The sequence below is a fragment of the Bombus vosnesenskii genome, unplaced genomic scaffold (assembly GCF_011952255.1).
Source record: "Bombus vosnesenskii isolate JDL3184/JDL3185 unplaced genomic scaffold, Bvos_JDL3184-5_v1.1 scf7180000013267, whole genome shotgun sequence".
Taxonomy (NCBI): domain Eukaryota; kingdom Metazoa; phylum Arthropoda; class Insecta; order Hymenoptera; family Apidae; genus Bombus; species Bombus vosnesenskii.
Genome location: NW_022882927.1, coordinates 4791283 through 4819009, shown reverse-complemented (window position 1 = coordinate 4819009; position 27727 = coordinate 4791283). Strand labels below are relative to the sequence as shown.

General features: G+C 29.2%; 6 protein-coding genes across 15 annotated transcripts; 3 read left to right on the top strand and 3 right to left on the bottom strand.

Moving 5' to 3' along the window:
* Positions 1-211: 211 nt before the first annotated feature.
* LOC117230648 (protein suppressor of sable) lies at positions 212-8867 on the bottom strand. 3 transcript variants are annotated; one of them, XM_033488279.1, is made up of 9 exons: positions 7552-8867; positions 6424-6883; positions 4861-5233; positions 4548-4779; positions 4125-4477; positions 3818-4040; positions 3420-3748; positions 3116-3344; positions 1108-3038 (listed from the first exon to the last, which is right to left on the bottom strand). In XM_033488279.1, the coding sequence occupies exons 2-9, from the start codon at positions 6450-6452 to the stop codon at positions 1108-1110; spliced, it is 3699 nt and encodes a 1232-aa protein (XP_033344170.1). In that variant the 5' UTR covers positions 6453-6883; positions 7552-8867. The 3 variants fall into 3 exon arrangements, with proteins under 3 accessions (XP_033344169.1, XP_033344170.1, XP_033344168.1); XM_033488277.1 differs by lacking the exon at positions 6424-6883 and having other exon boundaries at positions 7552-7724; positions 8775-8866; XM_033488278.1 differs by lacking the exon at positions 6424-6883 and having other exon boundaries at positions 212-3038.
* A 721-nt stretch (positions 8868-9588) lies between these two features.
* LOC117230406 (DNA repair and recombination protein RAD54-like) lies at positions 9589-15427 on the bottom strand. Of its 2 annotated transcripts, XM_033487828.1 has the most exons (13): positions 15267-15427; positions 14557-14726; positions 14280-14477; positions 14086-14200; positions 12457-12666; positions 12178-12368; positions 11901-12103; positions 11372-11814; positions 11020-11281; positions 10775-10940; positions 10285-10690; positions 10042-10205; positions 9589-9962 (listed from the first exon to the last, which is right to left on the bottom strand). In XM_033487828.1, exons 2-13 carry the CDS (start codon positions 14631-14633, stop codon positions 9770-9772), a joined length of 2628 nt encoding a protein of 875 aa, XP_033343719.1. In that variant the 5' UTR covers positions 14634-14726; positions 15267-15427; the 3' UTR covers positions 9589-9769. The 2 variants fall into 2 exon arrangements, with proteins under 2 accessions (XP_033343719.1, XP_033343718.1); XM_033487827.1 differs by lacking the exons at positions 14086-14200; positions 14280-14477; positions 14557-14726; positions 15267-15427 and adding an exon at positions 12916-13153.
* LOC117230407 (glutathione hydrolase 7-like) lies at positions 14944-17609 on the top strand. Of its 4 annotated transcripts, none has more exons than XM_033487830.1 (9): positions 14944-15087; positions 15537-15703; positions 15777-15934; positions 15992-16071; positions 16136-16408; positions 16496-16786; positions 16872-16938; positions 17008-17241; positions 17316-17526. In XM_033487830.1, the coding sequence occupies exons 1-9, from the start codon at positions 15069-15071 to the stop codon at positions 17524-17526; spliced, it is 1500 nt and encodes a 499-aa protein (XP_033343721.1). In that variant the 5' UTR covers positions 14944-15068. The 4 variants fall into 4 exon arrangements, with proteins under 4 accessions (XP_033343721.1, XP_033343722.1, XP_033343720.1 ...); XM_033487831.1 differs by having other exon boundaries at positions 14951-15258; positions 16151-16408; positions 17316-17609; XM_033487829.1 differs by having other exon boundaries at positions 14953-15258; positions 17316-17609.
* A 141-nt stretch (positions 17610-17750) lies between these two features.
* On the bottom strand, positions 17751-19022 carry LOC117230409 (GDP-fucose transporter 1). The gene is made up of 4 exons (XM_033487837.1): positions 18958-19022; positions 18664-18868; positions 18468-18606; positions 17751-18406 (listed from the first exon to the last, which is right to left on the bottom strand). The coding sequence occupies exons 1-4, from the start codon at positions 19020-19022 to the stop codon at positions 17808-17810; spliced, it is 1008 nt and encodes a 335-aa protein (XP_033343728.1). The 3' UTR covers positions 17751-17807.
* Positions 19023-20387: 1365 nt separating this feature from the next.
* Positions 20388-24273, top strand: LOC117230408 (adiponectin receptor protein). Of its 3 annotated transcripts, none has more exons than XM_033487833.1 (7): positions 20388-20583; positions 21302-21572; positions 21683-21781; positions 21869-22040; positions 22130-22527; positions 22635-22799; positions 22879-24273. In XM_033487833.1, exons 2-7 carry the CDS (start codon positions 21327-21329, stop codon positions 23011-23013), a joined length of 1215 nt encoding a protein of 404 aa, XP_033343724.1. In that variant the 5' UTR covers positions 20388-20583; positions 21302-21326; the 3' UTR covers positions 23014-24273. The 3 variants fall into 3 exon arrangements, with proteins under 3 accessions (XP_033343724.1, XP_033343725.1, XP_033343726.1); XM_033487834.1 differs by lacking the exon at positions 20388-20583 and adding an exon at positions 20746-21150; XM_033487835.1 differs by lacking the exon at positions 20388-20583 and adding an exon at positions 20752-20813.
* An 814-nt stretch (positions 24274-25087) lies between these two features.
* On the top strand, positions 25088-27315 carry LOC117230449 (uncharacterized protein C3orf18-like). 2 transcript variants are annotated; one of them, XM_033487924.1, is made up of 3 exons: positions 25088-26306; positions 26622-26765; positions 26836-27315. In XM_033487924.1, the coding sequence occupies exons 1-3, from the start codon at positions 25971-25973 to the stop codon at positions 26890-26892; spliced, it is 537 nt and encodes a 178-aa protein (XP_033343815.1). In that variant the 5' UTR covers positions 25088-25970; the 3' UTR covers positions 26893-27315. The 2 variants fall into 2 exon arrangements, with proteins under 2 accessions (XP_033343815.1, XP_033343814.1); XM_033487923.1 differs by having other exon boundaries at positions 25088-26312.
* Positions 27316-27727: the final 412 nt, after the last annotated feature.

The following is a 27727-nucleotide window of genomic DNA, read 5'->3' as shown; positions in this document are numbered from 1 at the left end:
GATTGAAACATATACTCTGTTTCTAATATTATTTATAAAGAGGAAGTATTTCTTAATCTGCGTTTTAGCAGAGATGTATTTAATATTAATACATGGAACATATGACTGCCATAACGGGTAAATGTAATAATAGGGTAAAAATTTTGCTAGCAGTGTAAAACCTAGATTATCATAAGGTTCACATTTATTTAAATACATTTTTAATCTGCAGTCCCTACAAAATTTGAAATGAAATATCTTTTGATATCTATCTATATCTCTTCTAATGTAAGTAAAAAAGTATGTCCATGTACAATTATTTTCAAAACTCTTATAAGTACATTAGTTTTTTATAAAATATTGCATTTTCATACTGTATCATGTACTATGTCATTTTATTGGTGTTTTGACTTATAATAATAGGCCTTAGGCCGTTTCATGTTTAATGAATTTATGTCGTTCTGATACTGTCTAAACATAATTTAATAAAACTTATATGCATTCTAGAATTCAAGAACTATTTGCATATAAATTATACACACACATACATATATTCATATATATATTCATATATATGTATGTATGTATTTCCGTTATGTATCATACATGGAAGACATAAAAAAAAGATATAAATCAATCTATATAATCAGATTTTTCATTCATCATATCTTATATATTAAATGTCTTTTTAAATGGATGAAGATGTTCAATATATACATATACATCTCCGCTGAAAATTTCATTTGCTATTATTCATAGATATATTTGATATATTTCTCGTGTATATAATATGATTTATATTTTTTAAATAAAATATAGAGTCACGTAATTATGAGCATTACTTATATCATTCATTGGTATGTATACTTCATACAAAGAAATGCTTCAAAGTGTGTAATTCATGTACAATATTTAATATTTTTCTTCCAATAGTTTAAATTTATATTTTGCTATTTAACCACTATCGAGCATTTGACACCATGTACAATTGACACAATCAAAAGATCATTAATCTGGACCGCCATAAATGAATGCATTATCATTAATGCATGCTGTACAAATTTAAATTACAATGAGAATTATCACCAGGTACTTCGCTTATGTACCTACTTGAAATTGCTTATTGCCTTAATTATTAGTCACGATATTGGTCCTATTTCGATTTCGTCGCCTGATTCGTCCACCGCGTCTATTTTGGTTTGTTCCATTCCACTCAGGCCCCTCCATACCGAAGTTTGGATTCGGACCATTCGGATTGAATCCCATCATACCAGAATCTGGAGGCACTGAAGTAGGACCGGGACCAAAGTTATTGAAATTGCCACTAGGGTACGATGGCGCACCATCGTACGAAGAATTAACGTCTGGTCCGAAGCCTACACCAGGTGCTGGGCCTAACAACCCAGCCCCATTGTTGCGTTGAACATTAAAACGTGGATCAAAGTTCATCTGATTCTGAGGCACAACTGGTCCGTTCATGGTCATTCCCGGAGGCATATTGGACATTCCCGTCATACCCATAGGTGGTATGTTTTGAGGGCCCATGGGAGTATTCATAATAGGTCCTATAGGTCCCATATTTCCAAGCATTGGATTTGGACCCATTGGCATCATGCCTTGTCCTCCTTGCATACCTTGTGGTCCAGGCATACCCTGAGGAACAGACATACCACCAGGACCCATTCCCATGTTCGATATTTCTATTGACGACTGCTGTACATTCTTCATCATGGAAGCATTTACATTTTGAGAAGATAAATTGGAAGCCTCGAGAGCTTTTCGACGTGGATCGGATCGGACTTGTGGGGGTGACTTTGGAGTATCCATTTTAATTGGAGGTGGAGACATGGGAGAATCAGCTAATTCGATTTTACCGATTCTAAATATTTTACGTAATCGTGGATCGTATTTAACCTGTGCATCATTTTTAGTAAGTTTAAGACCTGTATAATCAGGTCTTGGTATGTCAACAACATATACTTTATACGTCATTGGAGGATGCGAAGAAATACTTGCATCAATTTCCGTACAAGGAACGTGCGATGGTGCCGGTTTAAAAGGCAAACTCAACATTTGTCGCAAATCCACATCAGATTTAGTAGACGCATCGGTGAATCCTGCACTGACAACTCGAAGATCAGTATCTCCAAAACCGGTTTGGAATTGTTGTCTGAAATCCATATCCTTTCTCCGAAGATCCTGATCTGTCTTAGTTCGGAGATCTGTATCCATGTTAGTATCAACAGCAGTAATGCCGGAACTGTAGATACTCGTTTCCAATCTAAGATGTTTAGATTCTTTTTTACTATCTGTTCTACTAGGGCTGCTCAATTTCTGTTCGTCCCGACGTTGTCTGGGATCTCGTGACATACGGGGATCTCTGGAAACAGGTACAGAACTTGTTCCAGGGGAGGAACGTGGACTCGATGTTTCATTTTCAATTTTTGATAACTGATTTGAAGTATTAAATGTGTTGATACTTTTACTGTGAATGTTTGATTCGTCTGATGATATTCTGTCCGGTGAAGATTTAACTTTTGAGGAATAATCTTGTGTAGTATTTTGTTGAAAAGATTTACCAGTCGTCGCCTTTAGTGATGATAATAACTTTGATACCTCAGCACTAATGTCAATCTTACTTAAGTCTCCAAGTTTGTCCACAATAGCTGCTGGCTGAGGTATAGTAGGAGCAGAAGGTGTAGTTTGAAATTCTTCTTTAATCACAATACTCTGTGACTTTTCTGCAGATTCATTTTCATCTTTCAACATATCTTTATTGGAAAGTACTATTGTAAGATTTCCACTTTCATCATCGTCATCGTCATCCTCATCGTCCGAATACCAATCTTCTAAAATTTGATCCGTACGTCTGCTCGAAAGTGCAGAGAACTCATTTTCTATGTTTTTAAAACTATCCTGTGCTGCCCGTTGTTGTTGCTGAATACGCATGAACAATTCCTGTGCCTTTTTTGGTAAATGAGCTGGTATTTCTTGCTCTTCCGTACATAGTGAAGAAGTATCACAGTGATTATTAGTTTCTTCGTTTGCGATATTTGTTTCTGTAACAATTAAGTAATCTTTTCTTTACTTTTTTATTTTTGTTTTTACTTTATACAATAATAAAAATTGGTCCTACCTTCCTGATCAGTATTTTTATCTTTCTGCTTATCGTCATCTTCCATTGGCATTTCTATAACAAGATCTGTTTCTTCATCTTGATCACTTTCTTCATCGAACTTAGACTTAGTAAGATTTGCTACTTCATCAGCTATACTAACAACAGGTGGCGGCTTTTGCGCATTTAGCAATTGCCTTAAATCTACATCTTTTGAATCTTCAAGTAGTGTTGTGTCTTTCTTTTTTGCCTGAAAGTGAAAAACATTACATAATATTATAGTTATTCATAAAAATTTATTAAATGAAATAATAAATCACTATACCTGTTCTAGTATTTCGTCTTCTTCTACGTCTTTTGTGAAATCTTCTCTATCTCTTGATTTGTTTAAATTTATTTTGTTCAATTCAAGATTATTAGCTTCAGTATAAAAATCCATATTTGGCATAGATTGGGGTATTAATGGTTTTTGTAAGTGTTGTTGGGTTGCTAGACCCAATGCAGCATTAGGAAGTTGCAGACCAAGTTCATTGGCTGATGATTGTAACAACATGATTTGTTCGTATGGAACCCTATCTTCATCTGAACCCCATCGAGTTTTCTTACCTGACGATTTCCTTTCTCTAACACTTTTCTGCTGTTGTACTTGTTCTTCTATACAATAAATTTTACTTTTAATACAAACTATACTATAAAAAATATAAATAAAAATACATTAAATACCTTTTTCTTCCCTTTCATTATTCTTTTCTGTGGTACCAGTTGGAGCTGATATATTTAGTTCAAAAAGACTGGGAATTTTTTGATTTGTAGTTTCTTGACCCTGCGCTAATGCTCTAGCTGTATTATTTATCATTAACAATGCCCCTTCTCTACTTAAACGTGGAAAATCTCCAAGAATTTCTTTTGGTGCTGTTTCTAAGTGTTTTAACAAAATCCCTTTCACCTGCATAATAGTATTTTATTTAATATATGCTTTTCTAAACTATATTAATTAAAGAAGATATAAAAGCTGAAATATAATAAGTACCTGCTCATTTAAAGGTTGATGTGAAAATTTACAATTCTCTCCCTGACTACATTTTAATCCTGTATGAAAAAATTTACATGGAAAATCGTGATGCATATAAAGGCATTTATCTCTCTTTGCACAACAGTCCATAAGATAAAATTTGCAGAGTTCCATCTTTCGAGGTGGTAAAGCATTGTGTGAAAAAGGGCAATCATCTCCTCTATGGCATTTTCCTTGCATGTAATAAACACATATAGCATCTGGATCTTGATTGTGGTCATTATTTTGATTTCTCCGTCCATTTCTATCATTCCGCATTTGCCCACGGGTTTTATTTTTACCACCACGTTCATTTTTACCGCCTCTACGTCCTATAAACGTAAATATCATTTGTAATAACTTAATAATATTGATTAATAATATTATATAATATTACTATACCTCCTCCACCGCCACCTCCTCTTGAATTACTACGCTTGTTATCATTATCCCTATGTCGATTTACATTAGGCCTATCATCATAATCTGAATTACTATCAAAATTCTCATGCTCGTTTGTATGTCTTGGAGAATTATTCTCTTGCGAATCTTTCCTAACAGGTGAAGCACCCCTAACAAATAACATTTCATCTTCATCTTCATTGACATTTTCGTCGTCGCTCACTTTTCTTCTCTGTAAATCACATATTTATTATAAATCCATATAAAATATTATTTAAATTAATTCTACTAATAACATTAAATATTATGAAACCTTTTGATCCTTATTACGGTCTTCCTCTCTTTCATCCCGCATCCTTTTTCTACTCTTATTTCTATTATTTTTACTCTTAGATTTAGAATCTTGATTCCTGGTTCCATCTTCCTCTAACGCTGCCCTAATTGCTTTTTCCACATCTCCTGCCCAATCTTCTGATGGATTTTTGTATTTTAGAAACCTATCATGCTTGCTACTTCCTTGAACATTTGATTTCTTATTTTTATTGAATTTAGCATCGAAAGCTTTAGTTTTTGGTATATCTGCTTTTGATGCACTTTTATTGGCGTCATTATTTACTGGTGGTGGCAGAGGTTCATCATCTTCATCGGAAGGAATTTCCCCATCTTCCAAATCATTATCATCATTACTAAACATATATTAAAAATACATAGTTAGCCAAAAATATATAATACATTCAAACTGAGTGTTATATAAACTTTATGTAGTTTAAAATATTTTTATACAGTATTAACAATTTTTTATATTGTGTATGTAATATTATATATATTATATGTATATGTATAGTTTGTTCCATATAATTAAAAATAGAATGTTCAATGTCTGTATCGATGACAGATTTTGCTTGATATGCTTTATTAATAATATTATTTTGAATATATTTTAAGTCTCCTTCTTGAGAGACTTAAAAGGTCTATAAATTTTGATCTTAAATAATTCTATGCTAATGAATAAAGAATTCATTTGTAATATTAATTAAAAAATTAAAATAAATTGAATTATACAAAAATGTTACACCCTCAGGTATTTATCATTTTATGCATTTTTCAAAGCTGCATGTTTGTATGTATGGAGGTAAAATCGAAAATTTTATTTCATTAAAATCATCATCATTTATCATTATCATGATGATCATCATCATAATCATCATCATTATCAATATTATCATCATCGTCATTATTCATTATCATCATCGTCATTTAAGAATCATTAAAGAAACGCTAAATGCATTTCTTTGATAAAATAACATAAAAAGTTGCTAGAACAAAATTGGACTGTGCTCATAAAAGCTGTCAAAGCATTAACAGCAATGGTCATTAAATACATCACATGTTGTACGTTGAATAAAGGAACATCGAACTTTGGTCGAGCAGAGTATAGCTGAAAGAAGCTTCCGCTACTAGTTGACCTGAAAACATTGGCTGCTTTGGGAGGTGACTAACGACACGTTGTAGTACAGTAAGCATCGATCGATGCAACTTTGAAATATATACCTAGTCAACGTAACATATGCTTGGGAAATAACTGTTTTCTGAATGTCCGCTATCACCGATTTATCCGGAAAATAGCATATTTTAGAAACGTACGTTCAGTCGTACAGTATATAAAGGCACAAAATTACAAATGTAGAGGAAGAAAACCCATATTATTAAATGAAGCATATAACCATTCCCACATATTTAAAATAAAATACACGAATATAAATTGAAAAAGTAATATGTAAATTGCAGACGCTAAAAGATTGTTAAATTAGCATAGTAAAAAAACGCATGATATCTGTATATCACGAAGGAAAATAATAAATTGGAATTTCCTTACCCACAAATCGTGTTCATTATTAACATCATTATTCATCATCAACTACCATAATTCATCATCAATGCAATAGTATGAATACGAATATATAACATATCACATTATTTCTACAGCATATCTCATCGTCATCGTTACAGCATTATCAACAGTGCATGTAACATTTTTCGATAATCGTGCGTCAGAATTTCTTTGCGTGTAGACCCCGTTTGTTTCGTTCATTCACGTGTATACACATGTATGTAAAGTATACACATGTGTACGTAAGGTAGGTTGTACATATGTACATAACGCACATCTACATGCGCGCTGTGTATAAATTTAGTCTTTGAATGTGTATTAGGTACATGTATAAATACGTCGTACTCGACCGGGAAATGTATATATGTATATATCTTCTGTATATGTATATCGTCTCCCCGAAGATCCCGTGCATATTTCTTTTACTCAATACAAACTTCCGTTTCTGAAATAATTTTATATCGATATTTATGTAGTTCTTCAATGCTCGTCAAAATATGTCGTTAAAATTCGCACCGTTATAAATATCGTTATATCCTACCGTAATAAATATCGTCATAAATATATAAGAATTAAGATATACGCACGAACATTTGCACACATATCTTATGAATCACCACAAAGCTAACATTTTTACTTGGAATTTTACTTGAATATTAATTCAAGTAAATTTATTAATGCCTATCATAAGGAACATTTTTAATTCCATTTAAAAAGTTGAATTTACTTTCTGCTATTTAATATTGGAATATGTATATCGGAGAATTTCTTTGTCACGAAGATAACCTTGGCCTTAAGAATCGTGCCAAGGTACTCAACGTTTAAACCATCTTATGTTATAATTCTAGAGTAGAGCTGACTTAATTTCAGAGCAATGAAGAACCATAAAAGGAGACACGAGAGAACAAAAAGATGTAAGTTACGCGTATTCGAACAGTGTAATATGACTCCGTTTTTTTTTTCATAGTGCCAATGGTATATACCGAAACGAAAGCGGGGGACCAGCACGGAGCTTCTGGAGAGGGGGATCAAATGTGTGTAACGTGAATTGGTAAACAGTTCTAAAAATTTCGACTGTTTTCGACTGGTGAATAAAAAATGTTGGAGGCAAACCTTTGGATTAGAGTCTCAGCCGCGGAAACACTCTCTAATGCCATTGTTTTGTTCCGATCGATCGTGTTTTGTACCGTATGATATAGCACTGTGGCCCGACGATGATCATTCGATCGATTGACGCGACCACACTCGATGGCTCTTTGCTTGGAAAATAATCGCGTGCCTGAATTCTAGCATTTGAAAAAATTTTCAAAAATACTCAGTTTACTAGGACACTAATTAGCCTACAAAGAATCGTGTTTCTCGTGTGTCTCTCCGTTTCTCTTTCTCTCTTGCGTGCGCGTGCGCGCGCCCAACAACCGAACGTACCAGAGGTTTTTATTAAAAACGTTTTCTGTATCTTTTTTCTATCGTTGCCTCAGTTACATGTCTCTGACCTCTTTTTTATCCTCCCAAATTAATTCTTCTCGCCTGAGCACAATATTCAGGCTAATATATCTCGTTTAATTAAAGTGTCTTTTTATTTCTCTGATTTATCCGTAAATTACTATTTGCACTTCTCGATTCGGCGAAGAAATGGATAGATTTTCACTGTGTGTCTCTCCTCTCCTTGGCTATTAAATTTCGTTAAATGACGTGATCTTACCACTGCAACGTCGTGGCATGACGTGGCATATGGCTGACCGACCATAAGCTCTCGTAGGCGTTTCAGAATTATCTCTTTTTCCTTACGCTCTTAACTATCGAATGAAATACGGAGATAAGAGCAGAGCTCGATAGGAAATACGTATAATGTATTTTTTTCTCTTTTTTTAAAATTCGTAATAATCAAACGAAAAGGAAAAAGCGTTTTTCCCCAAAGATACGACTCGAAGCTTCGTAGAGTTAATGTAAAGACGTAGCTTCCACTTCGACGATTCCCGTGTGTTCCGTGATCTGATAACAGCGCTCTCTTTTTTCAATTGAAAATATATTGGGAGAGAGAGAGAGAAAGGGAGCAACGAATAAATTTGTTCGTCTCGCCTTGCCGATAAAAACAACTGCGAGTTTAATCAGACGCGCGTCTGTTATTGAAATTTAATCGAGAAATAAAATGTTTTAATGCACGGACTCGACGCGATTCGTGTCTATCCTGGATGGATTGACAGCGTTTTTTACGTCTCTCGTGTACTTCCGCGTACTTAGATTATTTATCTCAGCAAAAGAAGAACATATGTTATTATGAACGAGACTAGTCGCAGGCAGGCGAAAAAGAACGATGGTCGGACAGAGCGTATTACTATGTCAGCAGATTGTATAAAAATGTATCAGTTATGAGACGATGAGCGAAAACTTCAAAGATCAAACTAAACATGGCCACATCTGGAACTATTCTGAGCAGGCAGCTGTACGAAACCTCGGAAGAAGGGCAACACGAACGGGTACCGAGCTGGGAGGGAAAGCAGCGCTGATTCCGTTTAACCAATCAGAAACCGTATTCAACGATCACGTGCTCACGTTTCCATTATCTGCATTCCCCCACTAAGATTTTCTCTAGCTTCCTCTCCCTCCCCACTTCTCTTTATTGCTTCTGTTTATGTAGAGCAAATTCCTCAAGCCTTCGTTGACCCTTGGTTTTCTACGCACAATTCGTCTGAAAGCGAGCTTGTAGATATATTAACCGTATTAAAAACATTGTATCCCGAATTTCACGCTTTATTATTTGCAGACGTTTTGGAAGTTTTCTTATTTTTCAATATAAATGTTTTTTAGATAATTATTTTGAAAAATTATATTTTTGACTTCAATTCATGTATTTATATAAACTCATTATTTACATGAACTCATTGCTGAATTCTGACTTTGACTGTAATTATCAAGTTTTACAGATATAATTTTTTAAATTAATAAAAATAATTGTATTAAAAAGGAAAAAGAAAATCAAATATTGGAACTATTAAAAATGTTTAATAACTGTAATAATCTTTCATAAACAAAAATTTACTTTACATATTAATCAATTTGTGCAATTTTTATACAATTAAATTACATTTTTTTTCCTGTTCTATAAAATATTTATAATAATATATTAATTATTTCTCCGTACAAACTAACTTCAATATACTCAACATACAATGTAATTTCAATTATTAAACAAATACACAATGCTTGTTATGAATTTGTTTATATAAACTTCGTCCTAACAACTTTTGTACAGAAGTATATGAAACGTTGATAATATAAAAAATGTCGCCCCCATTATTAAGGTATGTGCAAATAGTTAAAAATTGCAATCCTATTTAACTTGTTCATGCGATCGATGACAGAAAACAAAAGAAATTCCACATGACCAGCATTGTCGTAATGGTATGTCTGGTAAAGGTCGTGGATTATAGATGTGCCTCCAATCTGACAAATCTGAATTACAGTCAGATTGTTCGGGTGGTCCTTTTACTTCTATACCATTGACGCACCTTTTACATTTGAACCTAAAGTACGTGCAATAAATATACTTAACTAATAACTATTCATATGGACATTCATAATTTTTCATAATGTTAGGCTTACTTAGCATGAGTATCTGATATAGTATTTTCTTCTAATTTAAATAAATCTCGTAAATCATTTAATGTAAAATGTCTTGCAACGTCTTCTTCCTGATCTACGACTGTAGAACTTAATGCTTTTTTATGCGCTTGCCTTTGAAAAATTTTTTCCTCGATAGTACCAGTCTATAACATATTTAAATGATAACATAAATGTTGATTTCTAAAAAATCAAAAATTGTTGTAAAATTTTTCTTTTACGTACACAAAGAAAACGATATATGAAACAAAGTTTTTTCTGACCATCCCTCCAAACTCTTGCCATAGCTTGATCATCATTTGCAGGATTCCAGTCAGGATCGAACATGACAAGTCGATTTGCACCAATAAGATTTAATCCACAGCCCCCAGCTTTGGAGCTGAGCATAAAAATAAAGTCATTGCTATTTGGATCATTAAATTTTTCTACTACCTTTGATCTTTTTTTAATAGTCATAGTGCCATCTAATCTAACATAGTTATAACAACGTTTATGACACAGTTTCTCAAACAGATCGAGAGTTTGTGTATAATTAGATACCAATACAATTTTATCATTCGTCGTTGTTTTAATAGAAGCTAAGAGACAATCTAATACCATTAGCTTTCCGGATAATTCTGGCATGATTTCTCTAGAAATAAAATTATAAAGATCAATATTATAAAATAATGGTAAATTTAGGTCAGTATTATAAAATAATTTTAATATTATGTACTTTGTGCTGTAATTTGGAGGCATTAATTTTGCAGCGTTTTCAAATCCATCAGATTTTTCCAATATTTTATCATATACCAAATCGGGATGACAACATAATTTTTTCAACAGTGTAATTGCTGCAAGTGTTGAAAAACTTTTTCCTTTTTTAGAATTGGCAGAATTTTCTATAACGAAAAAATAGACATTAATTAAATATAGAGATTTCAAGTATTTTAAATAATAACGAATTTATAAACAACAAACCTTCCATTGATTTTCTAACACTATCGCTTTGTATAAAACTGTTATAAAGGTCAGTTTGTAGTTTTCCCATTCTTATACACACCACTAATTCATATTTTAAAGGTAAATATTTCGAAAGTAAGGCACTAGTGCGTCTAATAAGACATTTATTCACAATGCTTACTAATTCCGCTAAACGTTCCTGAGCGAGTTTACGTTCGGTATCTGTTGCAGCTGCATCTTGACCACGTAAAATTGGTATCTCGAATTTTTTCCGAAATTCCTAACAAATGAAATTTTAATATGACAGTAATATTCTCGTTGAAATATTTGAAAAATCTTTTTAATTTTCTAAACATATTAATTAATATACTTGTGCAGTTCCCAATAATCCTTGATTAACAAAATGTACAAGAGAGAAATATTCTAAAAGATCATTCTGTATAGGTGTTCCACTGAGTAGTACTCTTCTTTTAGCCTTTAAATTTATAAGCGCTTGATATGTTTGATTTTCAGAATTTTTTAGACGATGTCCTTCATCACATAATACGAGTCCAACTTCATCTTGATGAAGAACTTGTGCGTGTAAGCGAAAAGTTTCATAACTGATTATCAGAATAGGATTTATACACCTGCGGCCGTAAGTTTTCATAAATCCAGTAAGTTTTGTGTCAATATCTGTTTTGTTTCCACCATCAATGGCTAGTGGTTGAACTCTATTTTTCAACCATTTAAAAATCTCATTATACCAATTTTTAACTAATGAACTTGGTGCAACAATAATAGCTTTCTCTATAAGTGGTTTAGCTTCAGGTCCTACAAAACACAATTACGTAATTAACGTAATTAACAATTAATGTAATTACATATTGTATATAATACATAAAATAATATTATTTTACCTTGTTTTAATAGAGTCCATAACAGAGTTATACATTGTAAAGTTTTTCCAAGGCCCATTTCATCTGCCATGATACACCCATAGGCACCTTCAATACGTTTTCCTGTTACACATTCATACATAAACTTTACACCTTCTCTTTGATGAGGTCTTAAAATATTACATAATAGAGGATCCACTACTACATGTACAAGTTGTTTAGACCTGAAATATAAATGAACTATTATAAAAAATTGTTGATAAAGTCCAATAATAATAAACAAAATATTTATACTTACTGATCTATTTTCAATTTTTCATGTTCAGATAATTCAGGAGGTGAATAAACAACAAGCGCATTAGCTTCCTCAGGATCATGTAATGGTCTACGGGGACCAGATAAACGTATTCCTAATGCACGACCAGATAATTGATAACCAGGAATTGGTATCTTAAATGGTTTACTAAAGATCTTTTTCATACGTTCTTCCTATAAGTCCAATTATAATTTTTTACTGTAGGTATTATGTTATTGTAGGATTGTTATTAATGATTACTATTTAATGTATAATACTTACATGTTCAGAAATTACTTCTTGGGTAGCTTGCACATCATTAGCTGAAAGAGCAACTGCTTTGTATTCTGGTATTTGTACATTTTTGACATTACGGCAAGCCTTTTTTTTAGTTTGTTGAACTGGTGATACAACCTGACGCATTGCCACATTATTGGATATATCAAATAGTAATGGACGTTTGCCATTTTTACTGGGCGCCAAAGATCGATTCTTATATACAATAAACATAAGATTAGTAAAAACAAAATAAAAATTTGTTATATAGGATATAATAAAATTAAATCTAATAATAATGACAATAATAAGCACGAACATGTTTTTGAAAATCGAAAGAAAGAGTATTAAAATTATACTAGTACATTAATTATTACTAATTTTGTAATTTTAATATATCATTTTTCAATAAAAACTAAAGTAATTTTGATAAAAGAATTTTTAACCAATTTTATGAAAACTTACCATTTTGAAATAAGATATGTCATTTTCAAATTTCAGTGTACTTTATTTCGTAATATCATTACTCTGTAAAATTATTACTTTCCACATTTCATTTCTTGAGCTAATAACTAATAAGCAATGGCAATAACAAATTTTACAAGTTTCGCGGTTATACAAGTGGTACAGTTCATTCTACTTTCTACCTTAGATTTTAGCACACCTATCGTCCATTATTGAAAGCTGGTTCCGCACCACTACATTTACATCTCAAGTACGAAATATTTAAAGAAAAAACATTTAAAGTTACATTTATCAGAATTAAATCTGTTGTTGATTCATATAGATATCACATATATCATATATAAATTTTTTAAATGATAATATTAATTATTTTGTTTCATGATTACGTCACTAATTTTTTTATATACAAAAAACATATACTTATGAGACATTCATGAATTTTCTAGCAATTACACAGCAGTACAATTATAAAAATATTCTTTATGTATTTAGGAATATAAATAAATAAAATTACAGTTCTGCAAATATGTTTCCCAAAAAATTCGTATTAAGGTCATCATCATCCTTTATAATGTCTTTATTACATTTTTTATTTGAAATGTTAAAGGTGCATTTAGTAAGATTAAATAATTCGGGTATGATGTTGGGTTTTATGCCATAAGTATCTTCCAAAAATTCCAGAACAGCTACTTTATTTTGTAGATTGTTAAAAAACAACCTACTTTTTTTGGGGAGCATTTTTTCTAACATAAATACAAGGTGATGATGAAAACATATAAATTGAGTTGGTATAGTTGATGTAATATCAAGCCAATCTTGTACACAATTAAGAGGTGTAATTGAATGTCCAGAAAAAAGAGCTGGATTTGTTAAAATCCCTCTTGCAGACATCACTGCATCACAATTACTTTCTTTATAGAGCTTTTCTGCACTTTCTAAACTTTTTACATCTCCATTAGCAATGAGAGGTAACTTCACACTGTCTCTTACTAATTTTAAATTATATAGATCAATTGGTTCACATCTCATTTCTGGAGTTCTAGCATGAATAGTAAGAAATGAAGCACCTGCTTTTTCAAGAATTCTACAGAAATCAATAGTTTTTTGAATATCCTTCAATAATCTAATCTTTACAGACACAGTGAAAGGATATGGAATACGATTTCTCACTTGATATATTAAATCTTTTACAAGATCTGGTTTCTTAAGTAAGTCAGCTCCATATCCATCTTTCAATGCCCAACGCTGAGGGCACCCACAATTTAAGTCAACACCATTACAATATCTATAGAAAAGTAATTCATTAGGCACACAAACCAATATTGATTATCAGATATTAGTCTTAATATTTTGGATGAACTTACGGGGCGACCAATTCTGTTGCATTAAGAAAGTCATATACATTTTTAGCAGCAAATTGAACAACTAGTGGCTTATCCCCATTATTAGTTGAAAACTCATTATCTCTGGCTTTTTCAGATTGTACAAATGAATCAGCTAAGATCATAGGTGTAAAACATATATCGCAATCATACTGTCTTACTAAAGTTCGAAACTGTAATCTGTTAATATTTATATCATTTTTTTATTTTCATATACTGAAAAGATACTACAAATACATTAATGTTTATTATCACTTACTTGCTGTATCTAACCATTGGTGCACATACTTTTATCATTCTTGGTTCTTTTAACATTTCTGCTATATCAATGGACATTTTTGTTTATATTTTGTATTTTGTTTCAAAGAAAGAATTAAATGTCATATACATATATATATAATATAACAAATTGTTTCTGCATAGAATATTCTGACAAAAAAATAAAAGTAATTATTTTTTGTATAAATTTTGTTTCTTTTCTTTATTTAGAAATAAAGCAGTAGACACAATTTTTTGTTAAATAACATGTGTTAAACGCATGTAATTAAACGAACTTTTTAATGTAGAGTAATGTGTATAAGTGTTTTAAAATACTTTCGATTATATTCCATTAATCGTACAAATAGTACAAAAAATCAGTTAAATTTACAGTTAGAGAAAAGTATACACTATCTATAATATGATATAGATACATTGTCTGCATATTATTAAACAGTTTTACGTACATTTAATTCTTTTCAATCAGTATTCGAATTAATTCATGTATTTACGATGCGCTATAATAATTCTTGTAAGTACCATTTATTTCATTTGTTTTCTTATTGTTATTATAAACATTCGAAAAATTTTATTTATACGTAACCTTATTACGCTCATTAGCATTTATTTACAAGCATGTGATATTTTTCGAAAGAAATGTGAAACACAATGATTGTTACTTTGATTACTTCATTTTTTACATGTACTTACATAGTTTAATATTAAATAAAAATTAATGTTTACTATAAATAGTAGTTATTCTTAGCAGTCACCTTTTAAACTACATTTATCTTAACCTTCATTTGTTATTTCTCACAATAATTTCATTAAGTATAAAATTTTCTTGTATCTTTATACACACAAAAATTTCGAAACATATTACAAAAGTATCTTATTATTACTGTTTTAATTATTATTACTGTGTTACTTAACACAGTATGTTGTAAGAAATCCTATAATATATTATTTTCATTTTTAAAGGCTCTGGAGAAGAATGTCCTTTAACAAAAAGTAGAAGTTACAAATACACGTTAACTATGTATTGTGGAGATGGTTTAAAATTCATTATAAGCTGTTTCACCATTTTGACAATTTCTATTACAACAACATTAATTTTACAAATATTATATGCTGATGGAAGCCCACAGGTACTTAAATTAATATAAAAAACATATCATATAACAAGCTATAGATGTTATGTGTAATGTTATATTATTTCAGAATACTGCTGGTGTACATGGTGCTGTTGCAACAGATTATACAAATTGTTCACAAATTGGAACCAAAATATTACGGAAAGGCGGTAATGCAATAGATGCAGCTGTAGCAGCTACTATTTGTATGACAGTAGTTGCTCCACATAAGACTGGTCTGGGTGGGTAAGTTATATATGTAATTTTATTAATAATTATAATAATTGATAATTATTATTTTAGAGGTGGTTATATGATGTTATATAATCATAAAGAACAGACAGAACCAATTATTATTGATTTTGCTAATAATACAATTAAAGGTATATATTTGAATAATATTTTAAAGAGTATTTCAGATCTTACATTATTTGTATTGTATGTTAGACAATTTTTTACAAGATGGGATACGTATACCAGCAGTATTAAGGGGATTAGAATATGCACATACATTAAAAGGTAAACTACCATGGAGTGAAATTGTTAAACCTTCTGTATCTTTAGCCAAAGAAGGATTTGTTGTATCAAAGGAGCTAGCAAGTGAAGTATCAAAAAATATTGATTATGAAATTTTATATGGGCACATTAGTGCAGGAGATATACTAAAGTTACACGATCTTAGCAATTTGTTAAATGCTGTAGGACTGGAAGGAACTAATGGTACAGTAATTTTATCATTATTATAACTAAATAAAAATTTTTGTATTAATATCTTCTAATACATTCACTTACCTGTTTCTTTTTTAGTATTATACAATGGAACTTTTTCACAAAAGCTTTTACATGATAGAATTAAACTATCAAAGCTACTTCCACAGTTAGTAAATTATAAACCTGATGTATATATAGCAAAAAAGTCAAGCTTTTATAAACATGTAATATATTATCCTCCACATATGTCATTATTAAAATCAATGATTGCAGCACTGGAAGATCTTAACATATCTACTGATAATGCATCCATAGTAGGAACAGATATGCAAGTAGCTAAAACATTAATAAATTCAGTATCAATGCCATTACAATTAAAACAACATGGTTTGTTATATTTCACTGTTTTCATTTTAAAATATATATAAATATGTTTTACAGCAATGTTGATTTCATACCGTAATAATTTTAGTTGAAGAAGAAAGATATACTGGAGTTGTTGCAATGGATTGGGAAGATACTTATGTTTGTATTATAACGTTAGTATTATATTGATTTAATATATATTGTTCAATAAGTTTAGTGATATAAATGTACACTTCTTACAGTGGACTTGGTGCACCATTTGGTCTTGGATATATGTCAACTGTTGGCTTCCTGCTAGATAAAGCTGATACCAATAATACCTTATCTATGCTTGTTCCCATAATCTTTCATAATGAAAAAGCATTATGTGGATTAAGAGGAGTGTTTGGAACTGATGATACATTAATTATTGGACAATTATTGTACAGTATCATAGTGCGTCAATTAAATGTTTCTGAAGCTATTGAATACCCAAGGTAGAAAATAGGTTTTGTCTTTTATCTTCTATAAAAGTGGAAATGTTATTTCTTAACCACAATTTATTGTTTAGGTATTATTTTTCATCAGATGGATTTGTGATAGAAAATGATCCAAAACATTCTATAGATACATTAATACGAAATCAATTAAACTTAATAGTACCAGCACCACATTTAAAGACTGATTCAGTATTAAAAAGCGTGAATGCAATCATAAAAAGGAAAGATCTAATGTCAAGTCATTCAGATAGTCGTGGAGGTGGCCTTGCATCAAGATTTTAATAATTTATTCATCTATATTTTTTTTATTAAATATATCTATATATTTTGTATATCTATATATAGTAAAGTGAGATTTTCTAGGATGTTTTAAGTTTTAATCCTAATTAAGATTTAATCCTAAGAAGATTAAGATAAATGGAATGAAAAATAATTTATACTGTTTTATAAAAATAATTAATTTTATTTTCTTAACTATTTTTATACAAATCTTACACAATAAAATGTAATCTATGTTATATATACTTTGATCTGAATATGAAATGTTTAAATTATAAATTCATTCACATTTTGTCACCTTGAAATTGCTGCTTTTCTTCTTTGTATTCTCTACTTATATCAAGTTGTCTCAATCTAGCATACATTGCACTAGCACTAAGTACAACAAAGTTACTTATCCACCACATGAATGATTTCTTTTCATCAAACCAATAAGTTGCTAAAACTGTTTGTGCACAAGCCTTAGCAGTTCCACTAATATTGTGTGTTAAAGGAGATGTTACTTTTATTTGAAGTGCTGTAGCAAAACCAATAGCAAATCCACAAATACCACCAACAATCATAGCCAACCAAAAATATGAAGATCCAATCTTATCATAATTGTACACTGTAACATGTTCTCCATTCGCTAACATTAATGGAAGAAATATAATGACACTATATGCATTGTTACAATAAGAGAGTAACCAAATATCTTGATTTAATGCAGGAAGAACTTGTTTCATGTGAATGGAATATAAAGAAAGAGTTAACGATCCTAGTACACCAAAAATTGTTCCCAGAATAGATAGAGAACCAGCGATGTGTTCTTGATCCACACCAAGCCAGAATCCAATCACAATAAATGCACAACATGCAATACAATTTATGGAAGTCTTTTGACCTGTAAAATTTTCATAAGTCATTATACTTGCCCAAATTATTTTATTTTCAGAGGTTCTTACCTAGCATAAGGTATGTGAAAATAACATTAAATACAGTTGTTAGTGAACGTCCTGTGTAATAAAATGAAACGTCAACATATTTTAAACATAAGTTGTTGGTTGCAATCATTCCAGTAAATAGGAGAGACAATGGTAATACCTATAAATATATAGAGAATAACAAAGATATAATTATTATCAAAAAATTATAATTTACCTTTCTAAGGGTTTCTTTGGTATATGGATTACCAATTGGAAATTTAATATATTTTGGGAACCATTTTGATAAATTACTAAGAATTACACACATAACTAAAGATACTATACATTGGCACCATGTTATAAAAAGAGGTGCATCCAAATTTATAGTATTACTGGATAAAAGAGTTTTATTTATAAATACAGTCAATATAGAAATTATCCTGTAAAGATATTTAATCAATTGTATGTACAAAGTAACAGAAATTAAGTAACTTCATTTGTTACTAAAAAGTAATTTAGGTGAACTTACCAATAATTTGTAACCACAATTGCAATATATATAAATTTTGTCAATAATCCAGTTTCTAACAACATTTTTTGAATATATTTAATTATATAAGTTAAATATTACATTACAATAATTACTATACTTTAATATTAAACTATACTAAAACTATTAAAGTATTGAATATGAAAAAAATGTTGATTCTTTATCAATTTTTTAATAGATTATTACAATGATACTGTGATTTTACAATTTTAATATATTTTTTAATGAATATAATTTTTTATGACAAGTAATAAATAATACTATTTAAACATTTTGATGTAAGCACTTTAAATATATAAATTTTTATTAAATAATCTATAGCTATAAAATAGCATATGTTTTATCATTTTTAGTCTGTTATCAGTGCGTAACCTTTTTGAGGTTATGTTTCACATAACCCATTGCTCACTACTAATCTATGACATTAATATTAATTATGATTTTTTATCTCGATATTCACAATCATATAAACAGATCTCGATACCTGACACTCATGTACGGAAACCTAGGAAAAGCAATCCGAAAATTGAATCGCGGAAAATCAACATGGAAGACAAGAAAATCCCCTTTCTGCGCATGCGTGACATACGATTAATATTCCAAACAAAGATAGAGACATTCTACTCATCTCTATCTGTTTCGCAAGAATGCGGACTTTGTGACTGTCCATGTTGATTTTTCACGACTAGACACGATTCAATTTTCGGGTGGTTTCTCCCTAGCAAGTGTCGAGATCTGCTTATATGATCGTGGTTGCAATCATTATTTTAGAATCTAGAATAATCATATGTACATATATGTTTCAGTATATGCACTATTCTAGTATATATCCAGTATATATTTTTAGTTTAGTTAATAATTATATTTCTACGTAAATGTTTATTTCCTATTTTCATAAATACACTTTCATCTTATATAAAGATGCCAACATATTTTTTAAAAACATACTTTTATAGTAAGTAGATATATATTTACATTTATTATTTTAATTATTCCTATGGATAATTATCACAGATAAAAACAAGCGATAAATTCATATGCGTCATATGTAATTCTTCTGTGTACCTATCTGACATAGCTTATTTGCTGTATTTTAGCTGTATTTTTTAATTAAGGATACATAAGTTTACTTAAATAAGAAATTTCATTATCTTGTTAAGTTCTTTAATTAATTTTATACTAAAAATAAATCTTCATATTAAAGTAATATATTTTAAAAATAATTAATCGAATTAAATTTCATTTAATTGAAAACAAATGTAAATATATTAATATCTATTTCGCCTTGATAAATTTCTTAACAAATAATGTAGTTGTACAATTTACGCACATGTTTAATAGATAGTAAATTATAGTCGCAAAGTGGATATCGCCACTGACTACTGACAATCATACATATGTAAATGTTGACACGTGGTATCTATGTAGTATTCGGGTATTTCCGTCTATTGTCGTAACGATGAACAACCAAAATTAGTACTTGCGTAAAAATCATCTATATCTCTCATGAAACATGTTTTGAATTATTTCAATTTATTTACTATTGGAAAACTTTAAATATCTATGGCGTCGATGTAACAGTTTTGAAGAATTGTCATATAACGGGTATGTTGGCATATCAAATGAAATGTCTTCTATTCAATCTGTTAATTGAACTTTGTACTATGTACTTGTGAAATTTATTTCTTCTGTTGCGGTTTCTCGTTTATTATAAAATTATAGTTTTCAAATATGTATTGAATATAAGTAGTTTTTATTATATAATGATCATATGCACAATGATTATGACATTTCGATATAATTCCTAATTTCTATTTGGGAATATGTATACATAGTTGTCATTTAACTTTTACGTGTTAACTAAATTATTATTTATTGCCATTTCGCAATAATCATCATATGTGTACATTTATGTAATTCACTCCGATAAGAAGTCATGACCTTGGCAATTACTTATTAGCTTTTTTAAAAATCGAACTATATAGTCAGTTAATAGTGCGAAGCTGAATAAATTAATTGATTTCTATTCTCGTGAACCCATTAATTTAAGAACTTAATTATTGTATTATGTTTTATTTTTTAATCGAGTCCTATAATTAAATTGAAATAATCTCGAAATAAATATATTTATTATCGGGAAATTTATAATTTCTTGATACACGTAATTACAGGGTAAATCGCTTTTTATTTAATATTGTGTATTAATGTTTATTAATACGCAATATCATTTTTCGATTTTATATTATTCTAAACATGTAAATTTGACATTAATATTTAAATCATATTTAAATCATTTATTTTTGTGATCACTTATATGTTTTAGAAATTAGTAATTAAAATTCCACAACATGTCACAATATGAGGATGTTATTGTGGAAGACAAAAGGAGTGATGATAGTGCGATACCAGAATCAGAGATTCGGCACAGAATCCCATGGAGTGAACGCGTGTTATTAAACAGTGAAATACCAGGCTTACATGAAGTTAAAGAGCTATTGGAAGATGACGATGCAAGCTGTTTAGCAGAAGAAGAAGATGGAGTTGGTTGTCCATTACCTTCAACTCCTGAAGATGATCATCTTCTGGACTGTGAGGTATATAATCATAATTCTAATTACTAGCAGTACTTGTTAATAGGTTATCCCATATCATGCATTAGTCAAAAAAGGAATCAGGTTATAGATTTTAGTGTTTCCTTTTACAGATGACAGAAGTGTTAAAAGCTGGTGTGTTAAGTGATGAAATTGATCTTGGTGCATTAGCACATAATGCTGCAGAACAAGCAGAAGAATTTGTTCGTAAGGTATCTAGAAGTTATATGAATATATCTTTATGTTACGAATTAGCAAATAACTTTTTATTTACAATATTAACTGTCTACTTTTTAAAGGTTTGGGAAGCATCCTGGAAGCAATGTCATTTCAGAAATCTTCCAAAATGGTTGCAGGATAATGATTTCTTACATGCTGGTCACAGACCACCTTTACCATCTTTTTATGCTTGTTTTAAAAGTATATTTCGAATTCATACAGAGACAGGAAATATTTGGACTCATTTACTTGGTAAAATTTAATATTTATCCTGAAAGATATTTAAATTTGCTTCTTGAATGACTTTTCTAGGAGATTAATATGTTTCATTCTTTCCATAGGATGTGTTGCATTTATTGGCATAGCTATCTTCTTTATAACACAACCTCCTATAGAAATACAATTGGAAGAAAAATTGGTATTTGGTACCTTCTTTGCCGGTGCTATTATATGTCTAGGAATGTCATTTGCCTTTCATACTGTACACTGCCACAGTGAATGTGTTGGAAAGTTGTTTTCAAAATTAGATTACTGTGGAATAGCTATGTTAATTATGGGTAGTTTTGTACCATGGCTTTACTATGGTTTTTACTGTGATTACCAACCTAAGCTTATTTATTTATCAGTAGTTGTAATACTTGGTGTAACGAGTATCGTCGTATCATTATGGGAACGATTTGGTGAACCAAGTTACAGGCCATTAAGGGCAGGCGTTTTTATGGGATTTGGTCTTAGTGGAGTGAGTAGTGTGTGCTATATTACATTCCTGTGACAAACAACTTGTTAGAAATGATAAATTGTATTAAATAATACACCATAATTAAGATATTACATTTTTCTCTTTAGGTAATACCAGCAGTACATTATGCTATTGCAGAGGGTTGGTTTAAGGCAATTAGTCAGGCATCTCTTGGATGGTTAATATTAATGGGATGTTTGTATATATTAGGTGCAATGTTTTATGCATTAAGAGTACCTGAACGATTTTTCCCTGGCAAGTTCGATATTTGGGTAAATATTTATTTTTGTACTTTTAAGTGTACTTGCTAGTCATCAATTTCATGAATTTCTAAATTACCATACTATCCAGTTTCAGAGTCATCAAATCTTCCACGTGTTAGTAATTGCAGCAGCTTTTGTTCATTACCATGGAATAACAGAGATGGCTATGTATAGAATGACAATAGGAGATTGTACAAATCCATCGCAGGTGATGGCTTTTTAATTATGCAATGAGCATATAATATCGTGTTGTTGGATTTCACATTATGTACCTTTATCGAGACTTAAAAAGATTCCTAAATCTTTGTATGTTGATAGATCTGTACTACAAAAGAACTGCTGGAAACAATATCATAAAAATGAATAACACAAGATTTTCCTTCTAGTTCATCATGATTAAAAAAGAATTTTCAAGAAAATTTACAAAGATTTAAATAATGAAGTACAATACGTGATAATGAAGATTATTAATAGTGAATTTATAACATTTAATTAAATGAAATTTTTTGCACTTTCGTAATTCTGAATTTATGGAAAATATAGTTAACTTTGTATTAAGTTCAACGTTTAAAACGTTTGTCATATTTACCAAAAATTTCGGCAGTACAAAATAACAAATAATAATTATTTACACTTGTTGTTTCTTCCTTTATGTGAAGAATTTATTTAAATAATGCAATTTCCTTGTGCAATGACTTCACTATATACAAAATGAATACAAAGTTATAAATATCATTTTATTAACTGATAACAACTGATCTCTTGTTTCGTGCAGTTCTCTTACTTATTGAAAACAAATTGAAAAATATTGTACGAAAACGAAACAGAGTACAGATATATGGCAACGAACAAAACTTAATATAATTAAGATTTAGGAACTAATTGCAAATACAGATGATTTTATAGTATAAGCACTATAAAAGTTATAATATATTTTGAACACTGTTAAAGCAATGAAAACTATTTATTGTAACGATTGTGTGTAAATTATATAAATTCAACTTTTTTTGCGTCACACATGGACATAGAAAGTAAAACATTAATTTTTTTTCAGTGTTTATATCTTCAAAATTTATTATGTATCATAATTTGTTTTAACTTTCTATTCCCTATATTGATCACAAGAATGGTTTCCACTTTTTAATATTAGTAAAATAACTTTTATTGTCCCGTTTTCTTACTAAACTTTTCAATTCATAACTTTTTATTTATCTTTTCTATGTAAATCTACGTTTATGTAAAATATACATTTCATTGCATATCTGTTGTTCCTTAGCATAAAAAGTGTTGAATACTTTTGTTATTATTGTAGGGTCTAGTACTAATATAAAGAGATATTGTTGAACTTTTTACATAAATAATTCTTACTATTGGTAAATTAATAAAGGAGGAAGTTATGAATTTCACATGTAAAAAGACAATTATCCTACTTTATGTAATTTCCCAAAAATATATTTTTCTAAATAAATATTGTAGTATCATTTGTGAACTATTTAAATTGTACTAGAAATATCTTTATCCACTGTAATAAGTGACAATCGAGATATTCAGATGAAAAGATATAAGGTTTATAAAATCAATTAATTTATATTAAACGGAAAAAGAAGCTGTTTCATTAATTATGTAACATATAAAAAAATCTAAATCTCGTCATTAAAAATAATAAGCTACTAGTTGAATTTATGTTTCAGCATATTTGTATTTTGTATTGTAATTTAATTTTACTATTAGATTAAATAGTTACAGTGAACAGAAAAAAATTGTGGTTGATTCATTTATATATTTATGCTCTAATAAGAATTGTTAGATCTGTAATTCCTATCATTTTTCTAAATTAAAATTGGAAATAATTCTTACGATCTTCTATGTTTTTGGTGTATAAAATAATGTTTATATAAAGTATTTGTAAACATGTGAAAAAATATTAAAAATTTTATAATAAAAATAATTGTTCATCTTATATAAAACCTTATTTATTCAGAATTTGTACATATATAATAATTAATTTATTTTTAATTTAAAAATACTAAATAAAGAAATGTATAAAATAAAAATAGCTATTGCTTATTGTAACTATGCGTTTATAAAGTAAATAAATAATCTGAGTTGTGTAAATAAATATACAAATCAATGACATATATGACATTTATAATTTTAACAAATCACTCGAAATTTATGTATTTCTACGTATAAATATTCAATTTAAGTAAAAAATTCAAATTACTCAACTATTTCGTACATCACGATATTACGAAAGATATTAAAATCGATATGAAAAAATATCTCGATAAGACATCGATAGCTAGTATGGTTCATTTCGTTATAGTTTGGCACATACGCTTTCATATACAAGTTATACAACATACATATAATGTGTCTATGAAAGAAAACTGCATTGCGATTTGCGATATTGAAATGAAATGTTAAAACTAAAAGAGAAAACACAATTACAGAAACATTTGCTTTTGTGTAAAGGATGAATATCATGTTCCGAACAGAACTATGGTCTATTTGTAGAATCAATGAATCAGGGAAAGAATATTTATTTCGACAAATCAGTCATAAGAAAGATGAAAACACATAATTGTATCTTAAACATATTTTAATATTTTTGTCACGAGTGATCAACGAATTGTTAAGAGGAAAAAAAATTTTTCGGAAAAAGTGCACAAAAATTAAGTCGACAACATCTTTGATGGAACAAACTTCTTATTGCATTTTACCGATAGTATAACACGAAAATTGATCAAAATGAATAATTGTTCACTCGTTTACGAAGTTAAACCGATGAAAGTGATTTTCATTTCAAACGGTTTATATTTTATAATCGCGGATATCGTGAAATAAAAAGTGATATACTTGTCTACTATGTCTATTCAAAGCATATAGAATTATAGTGTCTCATAGAATGATATATTGATATATCGATGTTATACATATATATATATATGTATTGATACATTAATAACAAACAATATTTACCGTTATGCTTCTTGTACATTATGTTCATTATATTTGATACAACAAAGTAAAACGAGTGATAATAGAAAGTGTATGCTTTGAAAAATTTCAATTTCTGTAGGATAAAATATAAATAATGTAGATATTAACGAGTTCTTTTCCAATATACTTAGAGTTATATCTCACAAAAGGTTGAATACAATTTTGTAATTAACTGCAATGAATGAGATGAACTCAACAAGTGTTACAAATTCTATAACATCCGGAATACTACCTGACAGCATTAAAAATTATACTACCACCATGGCGATTAATATATCCAGTGAAATATCTGAAGCATATATGAATTCTACAGAAGAAAATGGATTGTGGAATGTTTCTAAACCTATAACATCATTGCCTAATAATACACTAATTTCATTTGAAGCTTCAAGTACCAGTACATATGTATCTACAACAACAGAAATTTTTGACGAATTTGGCCCACCTGATGGAATAGAATACATTTTTGTACCACTTGGTGTAGTGGTCTTTGTTATTGTATTATCAGCTGTGGTATGGGTAGCGATATCACTTTTGTATTTAAATCTTAATCTTTTAACTTTCATTTGCAGAAACAAAAAAAAAAAGTATAAAATATTCAGCAAATTATAATACTTGGATAAATGTTTCTACATTAGGTATTATTACCTTTTTGTAGTATAGCTTAAGTTTGTTGGTCAGTTAATGTTGTAATTTATATTTAAAATTTTATTAGTTTGTAGCTTCTCCTATTAAAAGTAACTTCTTTTACTATTAAAAACAAAGTTAGATGATTGCATAATATTTGACAAAATATAGATGTTTTAACAATGTATAATACTTTTAAAGGTGATAATTATCTCAAGGAAAAGAAAATTGGAACGTTTAAGACATAGACTTATGCCAATGTATAATTTTGATCCTGGTGAAGAAGAGGAAGATGACTGGGAAACTGAATTATTAGAAGAATGTTACAATAATCATCAAAGACGTGTATGTATAAAAATATATATATTCAAATTGATAAATATATATTGTTAGTATAGAATACTTTATCTTACAGCAAGGGTATCAATCTATGGATACAGAAGAAAATGCAGAACTCTTTGGAAATCATTGACGAAATATTTATAATAGTCTTTTAAAACCTTTGTATTATCTACAACTGTCTTACATTTAAAAAATCACACTATTTAGTAGATTTATATATTTATTTAATATTTAAATAGTTTATATGTAACTTTCAATTCAAAGGAGAAAATTTAAATTCATAAATTTTATATATGAGAAGAGATATTCTAGAATATATTTAAATATTAGAGAGTTTATCCTATCACAAAAATTACGTAAAAATACAATAGAATTTATTTTGTTTCAATAAGATAATATCCATAAAATGAATAATGCTTAATTTAAAAATTCCATGATAGAGAATTAACGAGACCAAAATGGCTAAGACTTCATTTTATCATTAATATTTATTGTATACTGTTTATAACAGTTTTTCATAAAAGTACAATTTTTGCTATGTACTTGAATTTCACTTATGTATATTTTTTTTCATATCCTTTCCTTCGAAGATATGAATTTTTTTCTATTTATATTTAATATAAGAATTTTCTAGTATTATAGAATAAAAAAATTAGGTACTTAATGTTCAACAAAAAGTTACAAGTATACTTCCAATATTACCAAAAATTTCTTCCTAAGTAGTTATGAATAGATATTATCTGATGTTGTTAAATTTCTTTTCTCTAAGTATTTATTACATAGTATTAAAAGATTAAAAATTAAACAGTTTCAAACATAATTTTTAAGATGACCAATTGAGAATGCATGAAGATATATTGTTAACATTGTAATATAGTAACAAAATTTTAACAGTACAATAATTTTAGCTAGAATATAAAGTATATTGTTAATATTGTTAATGAAAGGTATATGTGTATAATGTA